At 39.6% G+C, this 21,932-nt stretch overlaps 1 protein-coding gene across 1 annotated transcript; it reads right to left on the reverse strand.

The window, feature by feature from the left end:
* Nucleotides 1-225: 225 nt before the first annotated feature.
* Nucleotides 226-14,752, reverse strand: LOC144650853 (bifunctional arginine demethylase and lysyl-hydroxylase JMJD6-like). The gene is made up of 10 exons (XM_078510617.1): nt 14,532-14,752; nt 12,577-12,785; nt 11,102-11,254; nt 10,251-10,351; nt 8,565-8,808; nt 8,145-8,290; nt 6,742-6,784; nt 3,585-3,805; nt 2,485-2,574; nt 226-1,320 (listed from the first exon to the last, which is right to left on the reverse strand). Exons 1-9 carry the CDS (start codon nt 14,584-14,586, stop codon nt 2,496-2,498), a joined length of 1,251 nt encoding a protein of 416 aa, XP_078366743.1. The 5' UTR covers nt 14,587-14,752; the 3' UTR covers nt 226-1,320; nt 2,485-2,495.
* Between the last annotated feature and the right edge of the window lie 7,180 nt (nt 14,753-21,932).

Raw genomic sequence — 21,932 nt, forward strand, 5'->3', positions numbered from 1 at the left:
TCCCATCTAGGGGGCAGTAGAAATACTCCTAGTCGCTTCATGCTACGGAAACCGGGATAAGCTCCACCCTGATGGGCCACTAGGCTCGCATGCAGACTTTTAAGCATGCTTGGCGTGAGCTGTTTCCTTAGCTACAGACAGGGGTTGTTCCTTGGAAGTAGAGAGCCTCACTGGCTAGTCCGCATGTCTCCATAATAAAACAAAAACAAAAGCAAACAAACAAACTACAAGCCATAACTTATTTTATGTAATTTCCATGTTTTTAACACTTATTTGAAACACTCATTATCTTCTCTTCAACTGGGGAAAAAGAAGTGATAACAACAAAGCGATGTAACTACACTGTAGTTAGAGCAGTTTTCAATTGAGTGTCGTAAAACCAAAACCAAAGTAATTACTCTGGCCAATCACAAAGGACACAGACAATCCAGTGAACCAATCAAAACTCGAAGCAAATACATGTAGCTGGCACGAAGCGCGGGAAAACGTGCGCGAGCGAGTCACGATTGGTTTTGGTTTTAGTTCTGATTGGCCGAGAAAGTGGCGCGAGTTTATTAAGCCAATCACTGAGCGTAGTAATGCAAAACCAAAGCAAACGCAAATTACTTTCGACACTCAAGTGAAAACCGCTCTAACAAGCAATGCAACTACAGCAACAGCGAAGCGCGCAAGGTCTAAAAATAGAATGCGAATGAATATAACCCCCACGAGGCTCAGAAAACATCAGCGTGTTCTGAGAAAAAATGGAAGGAGACTAGGCGAAGTTTGCGTTTTATGAAAGTGTTTTAGGAACACCGGCTGTTTCAGAAAATGTTTAAGGAAAATTGTCCGCCATTTCGGTTTGTTTGTCTGAGTCTTGTCTGAGTCGTGACGTCACTTGCGCGCTTCGCTATCAGTTAACTGTACACAAATACCAACAAAAACAGGCATTTCAACAACTTTAAACAGTAATAACAAAGCTATTGCAAAGAAAAACAATTGTATTAACATTAACGCCATGACATAAATAGTATTTTATAAAATTTTGATTTTGATTCTTATAGCGCTCACATATTTGGCCAGTCAACAGCCATAACTCAAACTTGAAAAATAAAATTGAACGATCTAACTCCACCAACAAAACAATTGCGACAATTCAAAACATGTCATATCATTTTAAATCACATTGAACCGTCAGATCAGAAATGAATTTGTTTGCTTGAGTTAAAAAATTAACCTATTTATAAGCTCTTCACAAACTTTCGAACAAAATGTATTTATTAATTCGTCGAGTATCTTCTCCGTAATGTTCGTGTGTTCTTCATTGCAATGGGAATCAACCTAGAGAAGGAGAGAGAGGAAAACACAAGAAGCTTAGGCAGGCTTTCAAATTGTGCATGTGGCGAGCTACGGAATCAAAGGTGAAAAAAAGAGGGGGCTTTTTTTTCTGAAACACGTGGATAAAAAGGAAAGGGCGTGGATTATAAGCAGCCTTGAAAATGAGTGGATGTGTACATGTGCATTTGCAAAATTTGAACGGGATTCAGAATGATATACTGCAAAACCAGTGGTGGATCTAGGGGAGGGGCCAGGGCCCCCCTTATTTTTAGAAGAAACAGAGGCCCGAAGGGCCGAGAAAATTTTTTTCCCGGAGGGTCTGGTTTATCGCCTCCCCCCCCCCCCCCCCCACCCCTTATTTGAAGGTCTGGACCCGCCACTGAATACCATATTTTCTTCAAAATATTGAAGCACGCTAAAAATATTTAACAAAAATATTTTCAAGTCCACATTGTAAAAAAGTAAGAATGTTCAGCCACAGCCCCCCCGCCCCCCCCCCCCCCCCCAAAAATACTAGAACGTTATTATTCGGCAATAACTTGTCCTTCCTACACACTGAACACGAGCTAACGAAGCAGCGCTGTCGGTCAAACCCCGCAAACGTAAGCACCATAAGACAATGCCATAATTTTATCAACAATATGAATCTCTGAACTGATATTTTCTAAACCTTACATTGTTAAATAAAACACATGGACCAATTTCGGTATACATGTATAAGGGTTGTGATATGGCACCATGGCTTATGAAACTACAACAAAAGGAACGATATATTTATCCATAAACCTGGATGTAATTTCTTTATTTTTAGTCCCCTACTCCTAGGCACCTATAGGTTAGAATTTAAATTTATCGAAACTCGGCTAGAGCGGTTTTCACTTGAGCGTGGAAAGTAAATTACGTTTGCTTTGGATTTGCATTACTACGCTCAGTGATTGGCTTAAAAATCTCGCGCCACTTTCTCAGCCAATCAGAACTTAAACCAAAACCAATCGTGACTCGCTCGCGCACGTTTTCCCGCGCTTCGTGCCGGCTACATGTATTTGCTTCGAGTTTTGATTGGTTCACTGGATTGTCTGTGTCCTTTGTGATTGGCCGAAGTAATTACTTTGGTTTTGGTTTTACGACACTCAATTGAAAACTGCTCTAATATGGCAGCTGACAAACCTTATTCACTGTCATCTGCCTCGTTTTGGAGAGGATGGGCCAGAACACCGCTCATTCCTGGATGACACCAATGGGGAGTTCAGCTTCGGTCTAAAGGAAGTACCATAACATACAACAATTATTGCACACAATCTGCGATTAAACTTACGAAATTCAAGTTTTTGGCTTATTTGTCATGGCCAATATGTGAACTACGTTAATCAGAACGTCTCATTGCCGCTCCATTGCTTTCTAAAGGATTGGAACGGGTGAAGTTTTTCAGCTTTCCTCCAATCATTAAATTATTTTATACACTTCTTAAGAAGTTCTTATTTTTCTATTTTGTATTTTTATTTCGTCGCGAACCTGTAAAGTAGCTTTATAGCTAAGCGTGCTGACCACGTTAATAAAGATTGTATTGTACTCCAAAAGCACGTTCAATTTCAAAGTACATCGTGCATAGACGTCCTTCAAAATAAAGCTAGATTGTATTTGGGGATCTTTCTTTTAGTAACAGAAATTACCAAGGCATTACTGAATCCCATCAAGTAACAGAAACCAGATTCAATATAATTATATTGACCAAGAGATTCGTATAACTACCCTCGAGACGAAGATAGTGTCATGAACAACCAAGTATGTACTGCTCTTCTACAAAAAAGTTCTAAGCTTAGCAGACTCCTAACCAAGCCCAGCCGACTTTTCTGACCTATGCACCTTCAAGAGGGTCTGAATGGGGTTAACCGACTACCGACAAAGGGCGAAAAATATAACCGACAAACGACAAAATAATTAAATTTTAACTGACTACCGACATGAGGAACCTCCAATTCATACCCGACTAGCGACAAAGGGCGAAAAATATAACTGACAACCGACAAAGTAATAAAATTTTAACTGACTACCGACATGTGGACCCCCCCCCCCCCCCCCATTCAGACCCTCCTTCAAGGCCAAGTCTTTGTTTTCTAGTTAAATTTCACCCGGTGATAAGCTCTCTTTCAGCTGCTGAAACTAGCCAGCTCTTAGCTACATCCCTGCACTTCAGATATACTCGAGCCTGGACTTCTAGGCTTCACAAAACACTCTCTAGTGTCCTCTATCCTTTGAACGCCTCTCACCGTTTTCGTCTCCGTTTATCTCCATGTGAAGGGCTGTGTTTTTCCTTCTCTTTGCACCTGTCACCTTCAGAATCAGATGAGTCAGACTCAGAAGATTCACTTGATGACGAGGACGACGAGGACGAGGAGGAAGAGGCCGAGGAGGACGAGTCGGACTGGACACCAGTGGGTTCATCTATTTGTACACTGTCAGCAATCTCTGCTATTTCAGCCCTTTCCTTCTGTAAAACGAGGCAGTGGCACACAAATTAAACACTCATAGTAGTGTACAGTAGTAGACTCCTAAAATAAATCTGAGACTGGCCAAAAACGTCAGGACTCCATTTCTCAATGCTATATTATGAGTACCGTATTATTACTAATTTTCGCGATTGCAAAAGATCACGAAAATAAAGACCTGTGAAAATTAATGGCGCGAAATTTAACACCCTGCTGCTAGATCTTCTTATTAGCGGAGCTCCTGCGAAGGCCAAAGGCGGGCGCGAGCGGAGCATTCATACTCATAAAACCATTCATTTGAGTTTTCATGGTCATGTTGGCTAGCGGTATGGCTCGCGGGCGCGTTGGCCGTACGACGGAATCGTGCAAGATGGCGGCGATCATCCGGGATGTTTAGATGCTTTTCGCACGCTTTTTGCGGCTTGCCGCGGCTACATAACTACAGCAGTCTACAGTGTTTAGCCGAAGAAACGGTTTGAAAAATCTTAGCGTTTTCGGAGGAAAAATATTTTTTTCTACATTTTTCACTCGTTTTGGAGGGACATGAGCATAAAGCTTTTGAAGCGAAGCTAAACTAACTATCAATCAAGTCCGCTGAGGTAAAGGAAAAGACGAAAATGTAAGGTAAAAACATTTACTGAAATGAATTATTGCCTATAAATTTTATGACAAAAAAAGTTTTTGTTTTCCGGACGCAGTTTCGAGAAGTTCTGTATCGGCTGTCTTTAACTGGTATTTTCAGGAATACTTTACCGCTTTGTAGTACATGTAAGCTATAATGAGGTGATTTTTTTACCCGAAGTTTATTTTATTATATAAACATCAGTGAAATACCAGGAAATCTTTCGCAGGAAAAAATCATATCTTCACACGTGAAAATAACATGTTATTTTCACATGTGAAGATATCGATTTCTAAACATTTTCTGACAAGTTTGCCCTGTTTCAATGCTGAATGAGCCAAAGAAAATCGATATTAAGTCGAAACATCTTCGGATTTTCCTCGGCAATCTTCGGCAATCTTCGGAAATTTTCGGAAAAGTTCGGAAAATGGTCGGAAACATTCGTACGACCTTCGGACGACATTTTGCAAATCTTCGGAAATCTTCGGAAAATGGTCGGCAATCTTCGGAAAATCGTCAAAAACATTGTAATTAGTACATGAATTAGTAGGTTTATATAATAAACAGAATATTACATGGTTGCTTGGAGATATGAAACTTATCTTCTCGTGTTCAAATCGATATCCCACTCGTTCGCTGCGCTCACTCGTGAGATATCGATTTGAACACTCGAAGATAAATTTCATATCTCCGCGCAACCATGTAATATCCTCAATTTATTTTGCCGTGGGTCGATATCTGTTGCCGTGAACTACTTTTCACTTCAATGGCCGTTAGGTATATGTAGCCTGCAAACAGGCTTCCCGATGCACTCGGACGACGGGGGATCCCTTGCCGTGATGTTCTTTTGTGAGATTATTTTATATTGCTGTCAGTTTATTCCGAATTAAAGCCATAAATTTTCATACAGAAAATTGAAAAGACTTAAATAGTGCATTTAAGTAAATTTTTCCGAAGTGTTGAGCGACGGCAAAACATAGAAGTTTGCCCAAAATGCACGAGGCCTAACTTAATATTTACGCTAAACTTATTCTGAAAATTATATTTTACGTCATCTGAGTAGCTCAGAGTTTTTGAAGAAATTCCAAACAAATTTCTTCGCCTTAATGGAGCTCCCTTTTACACTGAATAACTCGTAGAGATGATTTAGTGTGGATTACTGAAAAGTTGATCAAACTGTACACATGCACGGCAAGAGATAAAAGATAACCACCGATTTATCCAAAAAAAAAAAGTTTTACATTTTATATTGTGTACGTGAGCAGCCCATTTGAGTGCAATGCAACGATGTCAATCACAGGCGAAAAAAAGTGATTGGGTTTTTAACCACGAAAAATATTGATGTCTCTTTAGGATCGCGAAACTATTTTAAACAATTATTGGATGAGGTTTTTGTGATTATTCTGAATATCACAAAATCCGAATCTAATAATTGTTTTATTAACATTGTTTTTCTGGTAAAGAAAATAATGACAAACGATTTCAACCTGTTTCAAAACTTGTGCTAATTCCGGTTTGCGTCCTGCCGAATTCTGAACGCTTTTTCCTCAACGTATTTCGTGGAATAAGTCCTTCCCAATTTATGTCAGTCATTTTGTGTTTTCTGAGAATTTATCGTCCAGCAATTTTTCAACTAAGGTCAAATTTTTTCTAGGTTGAAGAAGCGAATTGACGAACTTTGAATTTCCTTCGCCGCCAGATGCCTGACACACTACATTGCTCTTGGAAATCATGCATTGCGCGCGCAACCTACAGATTAGTGAATAATCTGCTAGCAGATTATTCACTAATCTGTAGGTTGCGCGGATTCCCAGAATTAGCTGTAGCCTCTTAGCCAATAAGAAGACAGCTAGTGGCTACAATGTATAATAATGTATATAATTTGTTCTGCTGCGAGCATTTTGTTGTGCGACACCGTGGGCGGTTTCAATTTGTCTAGCACCTATGGGCCACTGTAGACCTTTAGTGCTTTGGCCGCTTATTTACCAGAACGGACACATTATCAACTCCTGTGAAAAATAAATAAATGAGGGAGCTCCGCTTTTAGGAACTAGCTGGAACTAGCTTCCAATGGAGGCTAATGCGGGTAATCTTTTCAAGTGCAAATGACATGAAGCTCTTTTTAGTTATATTCCCCCGCCATTGCAAGCTAGTTCCAGTCCAATACCGAGAATAGTACGAATATGGTCTATTGTCACGAGCATGGGACAAAAAAAACCTGAGTCCAAGAAGGGACTGGAACCCATGACCTTCCGAGCACCAGTCGGCTGTTCTAAATACTGAACTAAAAAGAGACTTGTGGCGAAAATTAGTTACCTTTAGCCTTTTGTACCACTTTCGAGAGAGTTTTGGTCGTCCTCTGAAAACAAATACCCCATAAGATTTATTGACTGATTGTGAATATACATGTAATGGAATCAACTCAAAAATATAATAGTAATTCTTGTCATACATGTATATATGAACTGCGGATGAGATGTAAAGCGAAAAATGATCCTCGCAGTGAATTGATACTGCCAGGATCATCTCTTCACTTTAAAAATAATTAATATAAACACAAAGTACTGTAATATAAGATTATGCCTTGTTCATATTTATAAAATTGGCCTGCATAGCTGGCATTTTACTGTAACAGTTTCTATTGCATGAAGCGAGGAGTATTGCAAATTCCCGTTTGGATGGGATACTGGTGGATTTTCCAGTTCAGGTTGGCCCCAATTCCTTGGCATTTTGCAAAGGTGCCAAACATAATGCCCATTTTATTTTATATATTTTATTGGATGGAAAGACTCTCTCTGAGAGCAGAGTGTTCGGCTTGCCAAAGAACATAAGGAAAATGGATTAAGCCTTTGCTCTAATGACATCTAGATCAGATGAGCCTGACACACCAATCATCTAATCCCAAGCCAAGTCTACATCAGGCCAAGTGGCCCATACACCCGGGGGGGCACTCCCATACATGAGCTATATAATTAGGTATGTGCCGCTGTGAAGGGTATGGTTTTCAAGCAGTTTAGTCTGGGATAGGGTATAGAAATCAGAGAATTTTGGTCTAGAAAAGGGTAGCATTTGCCGGGAAACCGATCGACGGTATGACGAATATAGTCCAGAAACTCGGAAGAGAAAGAGGCTTTCCTAAACGTAAATAAAATCATCGCGGCATCGTTGTTCACAGATGGTTTTCCATTAAAACACTGATAATGATACAGTTCTAACAAAATGCAAGTCTGGGATAGGGTAGGGATTTTCAGTGTCTAGTCTAGTACAGGGTTGCAAAAATCAGCTGAACATGGTCTGGTATAGGGTAAGGGCTTCAAATTCCCAGCGGCACACCCCCACCCAAAAATATACTGGGTGCCCCCCCCGGGCCCATACAGCAACGGGCTACTAGTTTGTAACTAGTTAAGAAAAATTCTACTCCCCCCTGGATGGGGTGCAAAACAAGGTTGCCCCCCAGTATTTAATTCACTGGTGAGCATTTATAAACCTGGGTGAAGAGTGGTACCATGAGAGTAAAGTGTCTTACCCAAGAACACAATGCAGTGACCCAAGGCAGGACTCAAACCGATACTCCTCAAGTGATCCAGCTTGTTAACTATAAAGTCATGGCATCTCCCACGATCATCACCTTATTATGGTATAAGTTAGAATTGTTTTGCCCCTTTTGACACAGTGCAAACAATCATGTAATCACTAACAGTAAATTTTTGAACTATTACCTGACCGTTTTGTGCCACACAACATTAAAATTGACAGGTGAGCAGAAATTCTGTGTCACAGCGATTGTTGTGTCCAAATTAATGACCACATGCCACCATCCTCCAGGGATGAACACTGTTTCACCAGGGCAGTGAAGGATCTCAAGCTTAAAAACACAACAGGAAAATGACCATAGTCAGCATAATAACTGTATTCACTGCTCTGCATATTTTACCTGGTAAATTTATATAACAGCAGCATGTACAGTCATTTAATATTAAAAAAACTGTTGTGCTGCATTGGCGGGCAAGTGAAACACTTAGCTGATTGATTGATTTTTCAATTTAAAGGTTTTGAAACGTTGTAATGGAAAGTATTAACAACTCATTACCCTCTCGTGCCACACAGTATACATTCAGTCAATCTTTTCATTTTCTCACCGGTTTATACTCTTGAGGCCAGGAAGGAAGTTGCGTTTTTGGAAATATCTTTGTGAACCAGGTGATAGCTTCATCTCGCTGATCTCCCCCTTTGGCACTGGTTACCTTTAGAAGATCCCTGGGAACATTTGTGGGGAACAATGCCCAGCGTTTGTGCCCTGATATCAGACTGTTCCAGGCACTGGTTCCCAAGGGGTCAATGTGAATTCCTGTGCCTGAACGGGCTGGTCCCATGACAAACCACCTAAACAAAGAAACACATTACATGCTACAGTGCACTACTTGAACAAAACCACTTGGAATAAAGTTAACCAAATAAGTTATTATCATAAAGGTTAATTGAGAACAATGTAGGGACTTTAAATTGAACATTAAAGTGCTACTACGATCAAATTTTGGGATACCTGTTTTTCCCTCTGATTGGTAGTTAACTTGATATAGAACGCAAGTTTCAAAGCATATTCTTATAGGATGAAGAAAAGTGTACTTTTTCGACCTAGAAAGTCAATAAATTTTCGTCCGCCATTGAACCACCATGTTCCTGTGGCCTGGTTACCAACTTTGGAGACCCGGCTTCCCGGGAAAAACATTTGGCGTCATTTTCTCAAGTGGTATACTTTCTGGATCACTGCTATCGCTGCAGGTAAGAAATTAGTTGCTAAAATGCAAACAAATAAACAAGCATTTTGGGTGAAATAAAGCTTTCCTCCATCGATTGAGTTGAGAAAATGACGTCACAAAAACAGAACAATAAGGTTTCAATAAATTACCGCAAGCTAAATTCCTTTCTTACGCAGGTTCACTAGAACACAAATCTTTAATGTTGATGTGTCGACCCTCCATATTGGATCTTACTTTCCACATGCTCTCCCCTAACGAAATAATTTGTGGGAGCACATCACGTTACGTAAACGCCCTTCTAGACTCAGAACTCCATACAACTCATAGCCACCTCCTGACAACATTTTTGGTTCGTGGGACCCAAACTTTATTTTGACGACATACATAATGTATGTTATGCAAAAAAAAAAGTAAAAAAGTTGTCACATAAAATCAAACTGCCCATAGGCAACCACCCAAGCCTACTGCTTACGGGTCTAACTTTTAAAATCATAACCTTTACTTGTTTCAGGTCCTAATTAACTCACGCACAAAATGGTAGTGTCAGCTGAGGATAAACATATACGGTAGGGTTGCAACGATACACCGGTGCACTGGTGAATCGCGATAATTTTTGTCAAGATACGAATATTGGTATTTGAACAAAATATCGCAGTATCGTGAAACAATAAAATATTCCTCAGCAACTTTCAGAAATTACTGTCAATAGATTAAACTGAAGTTCCATTCTGCTTCACTTCCGATCACATATTCTTTAAAGATGCGACAAGTAGTTGTCCACCGACACAGCCTTGTGTGCCCACAAGCAAAAACATGTGGTTCCTGAAAAGTTCACTTAGCAAATAACTTTTCGCTGCTGATACAGTTTTAAAAACTGTGACCAACAGAAATTAGTAAAATTATAGGACTCGTCTGTTGTATGCAATGTTGTATCGTAATGTGTATCGTATTGTGGCACTTGTATCGAGGTACGTATCGTATTGTGAGAAATCGTTGCAGCCCTAACAAATAGTCACTCAGAACAAATTTATTGCGTGCAGGTACAATGCTTTTTTCTTTTCACACCTGTAAGGGGGTCTTCTCTTTTCTCCAGCAAATCTAAAGAGGTCATCAGCAAAGAATCGTGGAACTTCGTAATCATTCAATAGCCTCTTTTTCTCTGCATGCTGTAGAATCAATGAAAACAAAATTTGGGAAAATTAGCATATAACGAGTACTGTAATCTGTCTACATTTTTGGTTGACTCAGTCCTTGTCAAACAACTGGCATACTTTAGGTGCCAGTTGTTTACTAGACAAATACTTGTCTTTGGAGGGAAAATTACTTTTCAGGTAAAACTTGCTGTATCACTTGCATTTGCATGATCAACAAGGAAAACTTGTCAAGGAATAATCAATTCTATGATGTTTTGGCAAATTTTACTGCATGTACAAAGTATGTTCTAAGTAAAACTTGCCAAGGAAACTTTTCTATAAGTTTACACAGACATGTCAAGCAATGATAGCAAGGGTAAAAAAAAACTTGCAGTTTGCTCTGACCTACATTCACATTCAGATACATGTAGTTAATGACACTTATCAAATAATTGTTTGTGTGTAATAAGCTTTTTAACAGTCCATCTGCACATAGAACAGTAAGAAAGGTTTTCTGGCAGGGATGTCGCTAAGGGCTGGCTGCTGGCTAATTTAACCGGCTGAAATAGAACTTAAATCCCGCTGAAATTTCACATGAAAACTCAAAAGCCAGCTGGGCTTGTTGATGAGCCAGCTTAATGTTTTCTTAGCTACATCCCTGTTACTGCTGTAGCATTTTAAGGTTAATGTTCTAATTTGTACATTTTAAGCCAAATGTACATTGTTTCCACCTCAGAGTGTTCACAAAGAAGAAAGAAAATTTCTAGTAACAATTGAGCTTACCTCACCAAAGGAACTGTCGAAAATGTACAGTGGGCTGTCATCCTTTTGATGTGTAACATACTCAGTGTAATATTTCATTTTCATTTTCACAGCATAGCCATCATCATCTTCACCAACTTTAAATTTCTGATGTCTGTACTTCTTTGCCAGTCTCTACATTACACAAAAGGAAACAAAAAGCATATTGTCTTAGTCAAATTTTTGGCTTTTGCACATTTTAAAAAAAGTAAAAGGAAACCAAATATTTTAATGTCGTTTTCCAAAATAGCTCAGTAAATGGGTTCCTTGGGTAAAATAAAAAGAAGTATGAAGTTTTGTTCCTGTCTGCTTCAGGATTCTTGCTTTTATCAGGGATTTGCTCTTGAAATATGGTAATCTAAAAAACAAAGGTTTCCCTCTTCAAAGTATTTAAGACGGAATCCACTAGGAAGTCGAGTAATATTTATAAAAATTGGACAAAAATCAAGTACCAGAATAATTTAAATCCTATTGCGTTATTTCCTACCCTTAATAAAAGGTTAAGATGTAAGTAATTATCCGTGATAACACCAACAACAATTTCTTATCAGAGCCTGAGAAAATGAATTTCAAAGTTCACAAGCTATAGGCAAAATCTCACTGTAGCCATTTTGTAAATTCGTCTTTAAGCGATTCAGTGGAATACAGTGGAACTTCGAAGTTTGTTTTCGAGGTTTGGTGTTGTTAGAAAAGATTTCTTTTGATAAGATATTTGAAGCAGTAACAAAAAAGTTTGCAATAAGGTGGAAATAATTTTGGTACAACAATTTCTTATCAGAGTCTGAGAAAAGGATATTCAAAGTTCACAAGCTATGGGCAAAAGCTCACATCTTTTAAGCGATTCATGGGAATTCAGTGGAACTTCGAAATTTGTTTTCGATGTTTGGTGTTGTTAGAAAAGATTTCTTTCGATAAGATATTTGAAGCAGTAACACAAAAGCTTGCAATCAGGTGTAAATAGTTTTGGTACATAATTTTGTCCAATAACTACTCGAAGTCCGGCGTACGAAGTCCTGGCGGATTTCCTCTTAAACATTTCTACCCTGCAGGTGACTTAATTTAAATTTAGTTGAATAAATGCATTTTATTTTTTAATTTGTAACGTTTAATTATTTTTTAGCCGTACTATAATAATGCAAAGGACAGTTTACACAAATATCATATCTTTCTTGAGAAAAGGCTTCTTGCTCTATCTAGATAGTCTTTGCAAGGATTGTTTGGTTCCAGATTTCAAGTCTCCATACCCACCCACAGAAGGTCAATAGAAATTCTGCGGAGGTGGGGGTGGGACTAATTAAAACCAAAATTTTAGGAAAGTATAAAGCTACTGGAATTACTGGAGGGGTTCCTGAAGGCCTATTTTCAACTCCACTTTGGAAACCCAGGGTTAATTTGGTACCTGACGTTTAATTGAGAAAAAACGGTATGTTGGATATCCAAACATATTTTTAACAAACCTCAACTGTCCACTTTCTCATTCCCTTCCAGTGATCCATCGCATGCGTCAATACAACAGGTATTCTTGGTTTTTCATATCTATCAACAAACTCTGATTTTGAAATCTTATTGCAGTCTTGTCGTGGAACATTGTCTTTGACAGTTGCAAGACTTGTATCAAATTCCTCCACATAATTCAACTTAGTCCATCCATCCTCTCCCTTTAGTTCTAACAAAACAATAAGCACACTCATAAGTAAGTAAATAAAAGAAAGATAACTAAGGAAATAGGAAAACAACTTTATTTTCATCTTTTGATGTAAGAAAAGATGAAATTGGGAGAATTCAAAACTTCAATGATTAAAATAAGCACTTTTTGAATTGGAATCTTCCCAAAGGAAAAGGAAACAAGAAAACAACAAAATGCAAAGATATAATGCAAGCATGCTTTATAGTCCACTGTACAACAACCTAATTACACCAATTACACCATCATTCAGAGTCAAAGTGCATGGCATGTGATCTTAGGTACAGCAATTATGATCAAAGTGACATCTACTAACTGAAATTAGTAGAAACTCAGCTGTGTTCTATTGGAAATCCGCGAATCTGATTGGTTCTCCCACTGTTTTCTATTCGCCGATAGAAAACAGTTGCGCGCGCGAGTAGCTCTTTAAGCGGTAAATTTTCTTGATTTTTGTCTTCAAAGTGCTGTAATATTGTAGGTTTTGGACTGCAATCCTTTAGAGTTTCTACTAAAACAATTACACTACTCGCCCTCGTTTTCTATGAGCAATAGTCAACTCGGCTGCGCCTCGTTGACTATTTGCTCATAGAAAACTCGGGCTTGTAGTCTAATTGTTAATAATAATTAATTTTATATACTATCTGACTAATGAGGAGGGCTGGGTTTATGGGTTATTGAAGGACTGAGCTTGTTTAGTCAAATGGCTGAATAAAGGCCAAGTTCTTTTTTTTCTGTTTTGCATGTTTTTTGGGCAGAGATGCAATCAAGGTCCATAATCACTCAAACAAAGTACAAGGCCAGTATTAGCCATCTTGTCCAAACAAACCTCGTCAATAAAAGATCTATTAAGTTTAACTGGCATATGACATAAAGACCAACATTTTTCAGCAAGCCACATAATACAGTGTAGAGGAAATTATCTGGGCACAACACCCAGGCTGCATTAATATTTTTATGCAGGTTACACCAAAGAGATCTTTGGCATGGATTTCAAAATGCACACCTTACTGCTGTACAATCATAGTCGGCCAGTTTTAACTGGCGATCAGATGACTTATAAGGGTAAGAATAATAAGGACCTTGGCGTAGAATAATAAAATAACCTTGGCATATCTTTGCCATGGTGAGTACACAGAATACACCCTGGGTCACAACTGAGTGCAGATCTCCACAAACCAACTTTAAACAACTAATGATTCACCAGTAATGAGCTTCCCTTGACCAGCTTGTGAGACTTTTGCTCATGAGATCCCAAACATATGAGCCCCACTTTAAGTATTTTACGTTTATTTGGGGGTAGGGGGGGGGGGGGGGAAGGCGGATCGGGGCATATCAATTTACATCACTCTAAATAAAGCTCTGTAGTTGTACTTGTAGTGAAAAAAATAAACATTAAAAAAGAATAAAAACGTGGCTTACTCACGGGAAAAACGGAATCCAAATTTAAGTTTCACAGTAACCAAAAAGAAGGTCAGCTAATAAGAGGCCCTGCCAGGGGGGCCTGTCGCTGTCATAAATATGTGCCATGTCGCTGTTCGCTCTCTGTCGCCGAAATTGAGGGAAATACTTGTCCTTGTCGGAATGTTTTCCTGGGTCCTTGGCTGTATGCGTCGCACTTTTTGGGCCATGCGCTTGTCGGAATTTACCCTGGTAGGGCCTCTAATAAGAGTCAGAAGAAAAAACATAAGCTTATTACCGGTAAGCTAATTAATTATTTTCATAACTCACCTGCTCTCGCTTTACGCTTAGCAACTTCTATTCTCCTTTGTGCTTTGCTATCCATAACTACCGACTAATCAAAAATTTAACCAGGCATACTCTTCTATCTGTCTGTGATGCGATGTTTTGACTAGGACGGACTTGTCAGAAATGATCAAGAGACAAAGTGGCCACAAATTTTCTCCGCGACTCTATGCACCCACGAGCATTCGATTTCTTGGAAGTTTTGTGTGCAATACTTTGGGTCAGCAGTTTGTCACTCTCTCCAGTATCTCACGGAATTCCCGGAACCCTGGGGCCTAATACTAAAGAAGATTACCTGTTAGAATTTTTCTGGGGGAATTTCCGACGGTTTTTCATGCAGGAAAAAAATAGGAAAAACATTGTCAAATCCAAAACTGAAGGATTAAAGAAAGCCGACCAAAAAATTTAAAGAAAAAAAACCCCCGAAAGAACTGGAATTCAAGAACAGGGTCGAAACGGGGATGCAAGGCTGCCGATAAATCACTTCTCATACTTCGTTGCCTAGCTTCATGTAGCTTGTAAACAGGAATTCACATTTTTACATTGGTTACGACTAGTTACCGTTCATCTCCTTGCAAGCAAAAATTTAAGACACCCTTCAGAGAACATTGGGAGGAGCGGTGGCCTGAATGGTTGGCGCACTGAGGCGGCTGGACTCCGAAATCAATCCGTCCGGGTTCGAGCACTGCTGTGGACATTGTGTTCATAGTTGTGTTCACAGTGCGGACATTTTATTCTAATATTTCGTCTTTCTATAAATAAATGCCGAGTATCGGCTAATTAGAACCTGCCAAAATGCTCAGGTCTGCTCTGGTGGGAGAGAGGGAAGGGGTTAAGGTCGAGTTAAGGGGAGGGGCAGGGTAGCCTGTGATACTGACTTACACAGGCTAGCCAACCTAGCCAACCTCATTCCCAGTAATTCATGTAAATAATGTGTTTAAAAAGTAACCCCTTCATCAGTCTCAAATGAGCCGTTGATTCAATGGTTGCCGGGGGTGTTTTTTTTTTTTTTTTTTGCCGCACAATGGCGTGGATGCACTTAAATATCACGTTACACACGCGAGCCTTCGCGAAAATAGAAATTAAAAAAAATTCCCAGTGTCCGCCAGAAAACCACTAGGCGCAAAAGGTACTTTTGTTCCTTGGATTTTTTTTTTTTTTTTTTTCAATTTCAAGCTACAAAATCCAGTGCTGCACTCCGATCCGGATTCGAGCCCTTGCCGGGGTCACTGGGTTGTATTTTTTGGCAAGACACTCGGCTCTCACAATGGCTTTCTCCACCTAGGTGTATGAGTGGGTACCGGCAAATTAAATGTATGCTGCATGGGGGTAACACTGCGATGGACTAGCATCCCATTCTAGTCACTTCATGCTTCCGAAATCGCCGAGATTAGCGCCGGCCTGAAAGATCTCTAGCTCGAACACCAGGGGCGGATCCGGGGGGGGGGGGGGTGGATTGGGTGGCTAGCCACCCCCCTTGATCCACAAGAAAAATGAAATTAAACACAATAAAATAGAAAATAAGGACAATGACACTGGGCAAGGTTAAAAAAGTGTTAATTTTTTTATTTAAAGTAAAGTTGAAATATTTGTTAACATCAGCCCCCCCCCTTAGCCAGGCGGCCCAGGCGTCCAAAATTAAGTACAGCCACTTTTCAGAAAAAGGAGTTTTGACGGCCTGTTTCGGGTGGCAATTTACGAGCTTCTGCATGTGCTGAAATGTAACAAAACATGTAAGTACAATTTTTAAAAAAAATACATTTCCTTTAGCGTTCAAGAGTTGTTTTAGCCTTTCTGGCATGATTTTCTTCTCCATTTGCAACTTTTTAGTGAGTTTTCTTTCCGTTTTCTTTGCACGAATCAAGATTGAACGAAGCGATTTCACAAGCAAAACATTGACTCACCATGTCGTTCCCAGGCCACTTTTCCAAGAGCTAAAAATTTCCACGCTCCTGGGTAAACAAAACGACGCATATCTGTTCTTTCGTGTTCGTTCGTAAGTTCAACTTCAAATTTCAATCACTGTTTGTAAGAATTAACTAGAGTTTCTGTCCCAAATAGTTTTGTCAAATTATCATGGAAAAATAGCGGTTTAATAGCATCGCTGAAAGAAGTTTAAAGCTGCTCAGAATCACGGAAATCACGTCTGAGAGGCTTCAACTTTTTCAAAATTTTCTCGAAAGGGGCATACTCCCAGACCCCCCTAGGGGCATGGAGCCTGCGGTCCCATGAACTTTGTGCCTTTGGCCCAAAATAATTTGGACTCCCGCTTTAAAATTTCTGCCTAAAAGCCTAATACCCCCATAAAAAACTGGGGCTTAAACAAGATGATGAAGATGATATGGGTGCTTATATAGCGCATTTACGAAGCTCATGATCAATGCGCTTTACAATTCAAATCTATGGGATGAGACCGGACATCAGCATATTTTTTTTTTTTTTAAAGGGGGGGGGGGGGGAAGAGGGGGGAGGGGGGGGGGAAGGGGGGGGGGAGAAAAAAAAAAGAAAGGAAGGGAGAGGAGAGGGGGGGGGGACGGAAAAAAGCGGGGAAGTATGAAGAGGGAGGCACCAAAAGGAGAGACAAAGCAAGCCGGCTGATATAAAAGCAGAATCAGGTATAAGGCGCCTATGGCAGCCGCTTTCCGTCCATATGTATGATCTCACTTCACCACCCAACCCATGGAATAGAACAGACCACAACACCGGGAACTTCGTGCCCTACTCTTTGCGATGAGTGGTTGGGTTCTTTAACGTCCCCTGCTGATTTTAACACTGAAGATGCAGGAGACGGGGCCTACGGTTTATCGTCCTTATCCGAGAAGACTAGAATGTCTAACCATTTGCAGATGTAATTACAAAGGCAGCACCCGCCTTTGAACGCAGAGAACATAGAGGACAGCTAACCGCAGAGTGGGTGTAATGAAACAAAGATACAAACGGTCAGACCGAGATGTGTCCCCTTTCTGTAAACTATAATCCAAAGGGAGGGTGCATGACAGGCAGGGAGATGAGCAACCTCACCCTAACCGATATCGTTCGACCCCGTGCATGCTGATCCATGATCCTCATATTCCCAATTCCTACATCTGTAATGTACACATTCTGTCACAGTATGCACGGCAGGCGAGCCTTGAAGCTCCTTGACCATTTTGCGGCGGCTACAGAAGACAGAGAAGTCATAACAGTTACTCCATTCAGCGCAGGAGGTTTTTGACCCTAAAAGTAAATAAATACAATCCATTCTGTAACAAAACGCGTGCGATGGTGGATAAGTTAAAATAATATGCAGTTTAACCTGCGATCAGGGGGGGAGGGAGGAGAAAAAGGACCCCCGCCGCGAGAAAAATAACGTCTGATCGCAGGTTAATGCAGTTACGGAGAAAATATCAAAAAAACACTCAAATAAAATTCTTCCGTAGTTAATGAACTGTTTTAATAATTAGAGCGCACTTCATATTCTAGCTTATTCTCTTACAGATAGGTAGAATTTTTATTGTGTATTGCTACAAATAGAATCAGTTTATTTTTTGTTACTGTTAATGATGTTGAATTGAACAAGCGGACGTTGTGAGCACAGGTAGGAACTGACGCTATCGGAGATTTCCGGCTTTTTGAAACATAAATATTAATTTCAAGACGTCGTGTCTCTAGAGAGGTCTAGAGACACACCACTGACGAAATTGGACTAGAACATAATCAAATAATTGGATTAGACAGATAAGTATAATCTTTTGGAGTCCCTTCACCCCGCGAATTAATTAATCCACTCCCAGAAAAAAAAACACCGACGATTCCAAATTGGATCGGAAGTTTCAGTTTAACAGGCCATTTTAATACTGGCGCTCGTCTGGCGGCGAATTTTATCGGCACCATTAGTTAACCGTCCTTCAGTCTCCCACTGCACTGCTACCACGAAACGCTTGCAATGACATGCAATTATTGCAATTAGAAGCTAAAATAAGCCCTAAGTTGCTCTCTTCAAGTGGGCTTATTATTTAAGTAAGGGAGGGGGGGGGGGGATATTATCAGAAGGACTTTTATATAGACTCTTGGTTTTAGGCCATCGTAACTTGATTAAAAATATAACACAAACAACGGTGATAAACATTATGAAAAATCGCATTTTTATAAACTTGAAAATGTATGTAGCCTAGCATACGAAACGTCAAGTTTATAAAAATGCGATTTTTCAGAAGGACTTTTGTGTCTGAAATTGAGAAGGGGGACTATATTTTAAATCGTGGATGGAGGGAATTTATGTAATTTTACAAGAGAACTTTAATAGATCTATTGCCATTGTAATTGTTTTGCGGAAAATGTACATTTCTGATATACATTTGGTAATTGCCAATGCTCTTTTTTGATAATAATAATATAATAATAATAATAAATATAATATTTTAAGAGGAGGCATCCAATCACCTAGGGGGTGGTTTTCAGGAGGGTCCTCTGAGAAAATAAATGTTAAATAATAATAATAATAATAATAATAATAAATATATTTTTATAGCGCCTATCCAGGCCTGCTCTAGGCGCTTACAAATGTTAAAAAAATATATATATATATTAAAATCAATAAAAATTTGTTAAAATAGCTAATAAATCTTAAAATTAAAAATTGCATTAAAAGTAGTAAAAAGTAAAAATCGCTAAGAGTAATAAGTTTTAAAAAGAACGTGAGTTTTGATTTAAAAGAACAAATTGTCACACGAGCGGAAAAAACAGGCAAACTGCCGGCCAAAGTCAGGCGAGGAAACAGAAAAAGCCGAGACCCACGATTGAGGTGGAATGACGGGGAGAGGAAGAGTGTGATGATGGAGGGTCGAAGGTTGGTGACGTAGGAGTAGATAGGAGATGTTGATGGAGAGCTTGAGGTAAGTAGCAGAACTGATTTATGCGTTCAGAAACAGGAAGCCAAACATTAAAATACATTAAAATCTAAAATACAATAAAAAGACAAAACCTATGTCAGTTGATCAGTTGTTATATTCTTGTAACCTTGCCATTGTACAAACAGATGTATTGTTTCCAAGGAAACAAATCATACATGAAATATGTATCTATTACTAAAATATTTACTACAAGGAAAGTAACTGATGTAACTTTGTTGTTTTTTGTTGTAGACCTTAAATCCAGCTGTGTTATTTGCAGAAGTCGATTGTGTACACACGGGTGTTGTTGAAAACAATAAGATAAAATTCTGGAGCTAATTTTTGTAACCGTTCTTTTTGAAAATAGTCTCGTTAGATTCTATTACGCACTAGTGAAATTCTGTCTAATTTTTCTGTCAAACTTTACTTGTTTTACTGACTTTTTACGATGTTTTAGTTGCAATGTTTAATTACTTTTGTATTTCGTTCACACTTCGCACAAAGGGGGGGGGGCCCCCGGTGCAAAACCAAAGTATTGATGCCTCATGAGATATGTTTGCGTCCCGTCCACATACGTTTAATGATATGGATAATTTCTAAGGGTAAACCCCTCCCACGAAACTGTATTTCGCAAGTGTATTCTTGTAACACCTAAGCCTTTCCTAAAATTTCAACAACAACCTTTATTGTAAATCTTAGCACTACTCTTAACTATTATCTTGTAAACATGTTCCTTGTAAACTTTATAATGCTCGCGCGTTCTTGTTTGGACCAAACTTGCCTGTCATGATACTAAGATTCAAGAAAAGAAAGATCATTTGGAAAGAAACTTTTTCGAAGGTTCGTGGCCAAGGTGGCGTACGACGCAGTCGCAGTTAAACGTAAAACGAGCTGCGCATGAACTTGCGTAAGCCTAAATTTGTAAGTTTAGTGTTTTTGGCAGTTGATTGACAGCTCAAGTTTGGCGCCATTATAAGCGCGCGAGCAAGATCAATCGATCAGAGTTGTAAAAGTTGCTGACCAGAACAGTTTGTGAAACCTAATAAAGTAATTTGGCAGAAAACCCGAGTGTTGGAGTGGTTACCACTAATCCCCGTCGTTTCTTCTTCAACAAAACATTCCTTCTATGAGCGTAAAAAAAAAATTCGCGAAAGCTGATAATTCCCCACCTCTGCCACCACTTTTCTGATGGCCCGTCCCTTAACTGTTTACATGGAGGTGGGGGACCCCGGGTAGGTGAGGTAACCCGCCTAGGTGGGGTAGCCCGCCTGCCATATAAACTCTCATTTTTTTCGATCGTGTTTACATGATAGGTGGGGTAACCCGCCTAGGCGGGGCCCGGTCTGCTGGGTAGGGTAACCCTCCCAGCCGGGGTCTTTTGCCATGTAAACGTTTCAAGGTGGGGTAACCCGCCTACCCGGGGTCGACTCATTTTATCTGAAAGTCGCCAAATGCAAACTACAAAGCCTATGGCTACCTACGGCTCAGCTATGGCTACAAACCCGGCGAGTTTTTCCTATAGTTTCATCTGCCCGTGAAACGACAGTGCGAAAGATGCTGAAGAATTAAAAGTGAAAGTGAAGCATCAAGCGTAGGCCCGAGCGAGTATCGCGCCGACTAAAACAACAATGACTCGACAAATGCTTCGACTGATACTTTGCCTAATCAAGTAGTTAGTCGAAACCACAAGATAAGAGAAATCCAACGTAAATACTGTATATAAAAATTACAAAATGAAATGCGATAGGCGACTCAATGAAATTTATTTCGAGACCGAACTGGCTGCACTCACGAAAATATGTCATTGTATGGCCTTCGATTTTCAAGAAACGAATTTGGCTCCGAAGTTCAGTAACTGAGTCTAGGAAACCAATGAAAGGAACGAGAGAAAGAAATAAACGGAGCAATTTTGTCTGTTTACGTGCTAACCTCGTGAAAAGGTCACCCCGGGACCCCGGGGTGATAAGATTGCATGTAAACGCGAGCTAATTTTCGACCACGGCTGAGTATGCGTTCTTTTGTTTGCATCATTTTTAAGACGAAGGACACGTTTTTGTAGAATAAGGATTTTATTCAAATTTCCTCGGCGGCTTGGCCCCAGGCGACAAGACCATAAGATGTATGGTCATGTATATGGGAGAATCAAAAGCATAAAGGACATAAAGCAGATAAAGGAAATAAATAACAGAGACGAATAAATCGGTAAGCTATATGGTGATAAAATTCTTCTTCTATTGATACTTTAATTATAAAATTGCCTTTTACATCGTTGAGTTCGCGCATTTCAGATGTTTGAAAAGATTAGAGGCCTTGGATTGATCACTCTATCAGACTGGAGTCTTGATTAGTAAATGCAAACAAGATGTCGTCGGACTGCTTCAGTCAGCAGTCTGCATTCCTCAGCTTGAAAAATCTTTAGCTTCATAAAGAAAGAGCTGAAGAACCTGGAGGTATATTAAAACGCAGATGCAGCCATAAATGACACCACACGAAAGTATCACTAAATAGTACTAAA

Source organism: Oculina patagonica, chromosome 4, assembly GCF_052425735.1.
Source record: "Oculina patagonica isolate OP01 chromosome 4, crgOcupat, whole genome shotgun sequence".
NCBI lineage: Eukaryota > Metazoa > Cnidaria > Anthozoa > Scleractinia > Oculinidae > Oculina > Oculina patagonica.

Coding starts and splice junctions, on each gene's coding strand:
- LOC144650853 (XM_078510617.1), bottom strand. CDS start 14,586: ATGGATAGCAAAGCACAAAGGAGAATAGAAGTTGCTAAGCGTAAAGCG. Junction 8,809..10,250: donor AAGAGAAGACCCCCTTACAG/GTGTGAAAAGAA, acceptor TTCTTTGTTTAG/GTGGTTTGTCATGGGACCAG. Junction 2,575..3,584: donor GATAAACGGAGACGAAAACG/GTGAGAGGCGTT, acceptor TACTTCCTTTAG/ACCGAAGCTGAACTCCCCAT.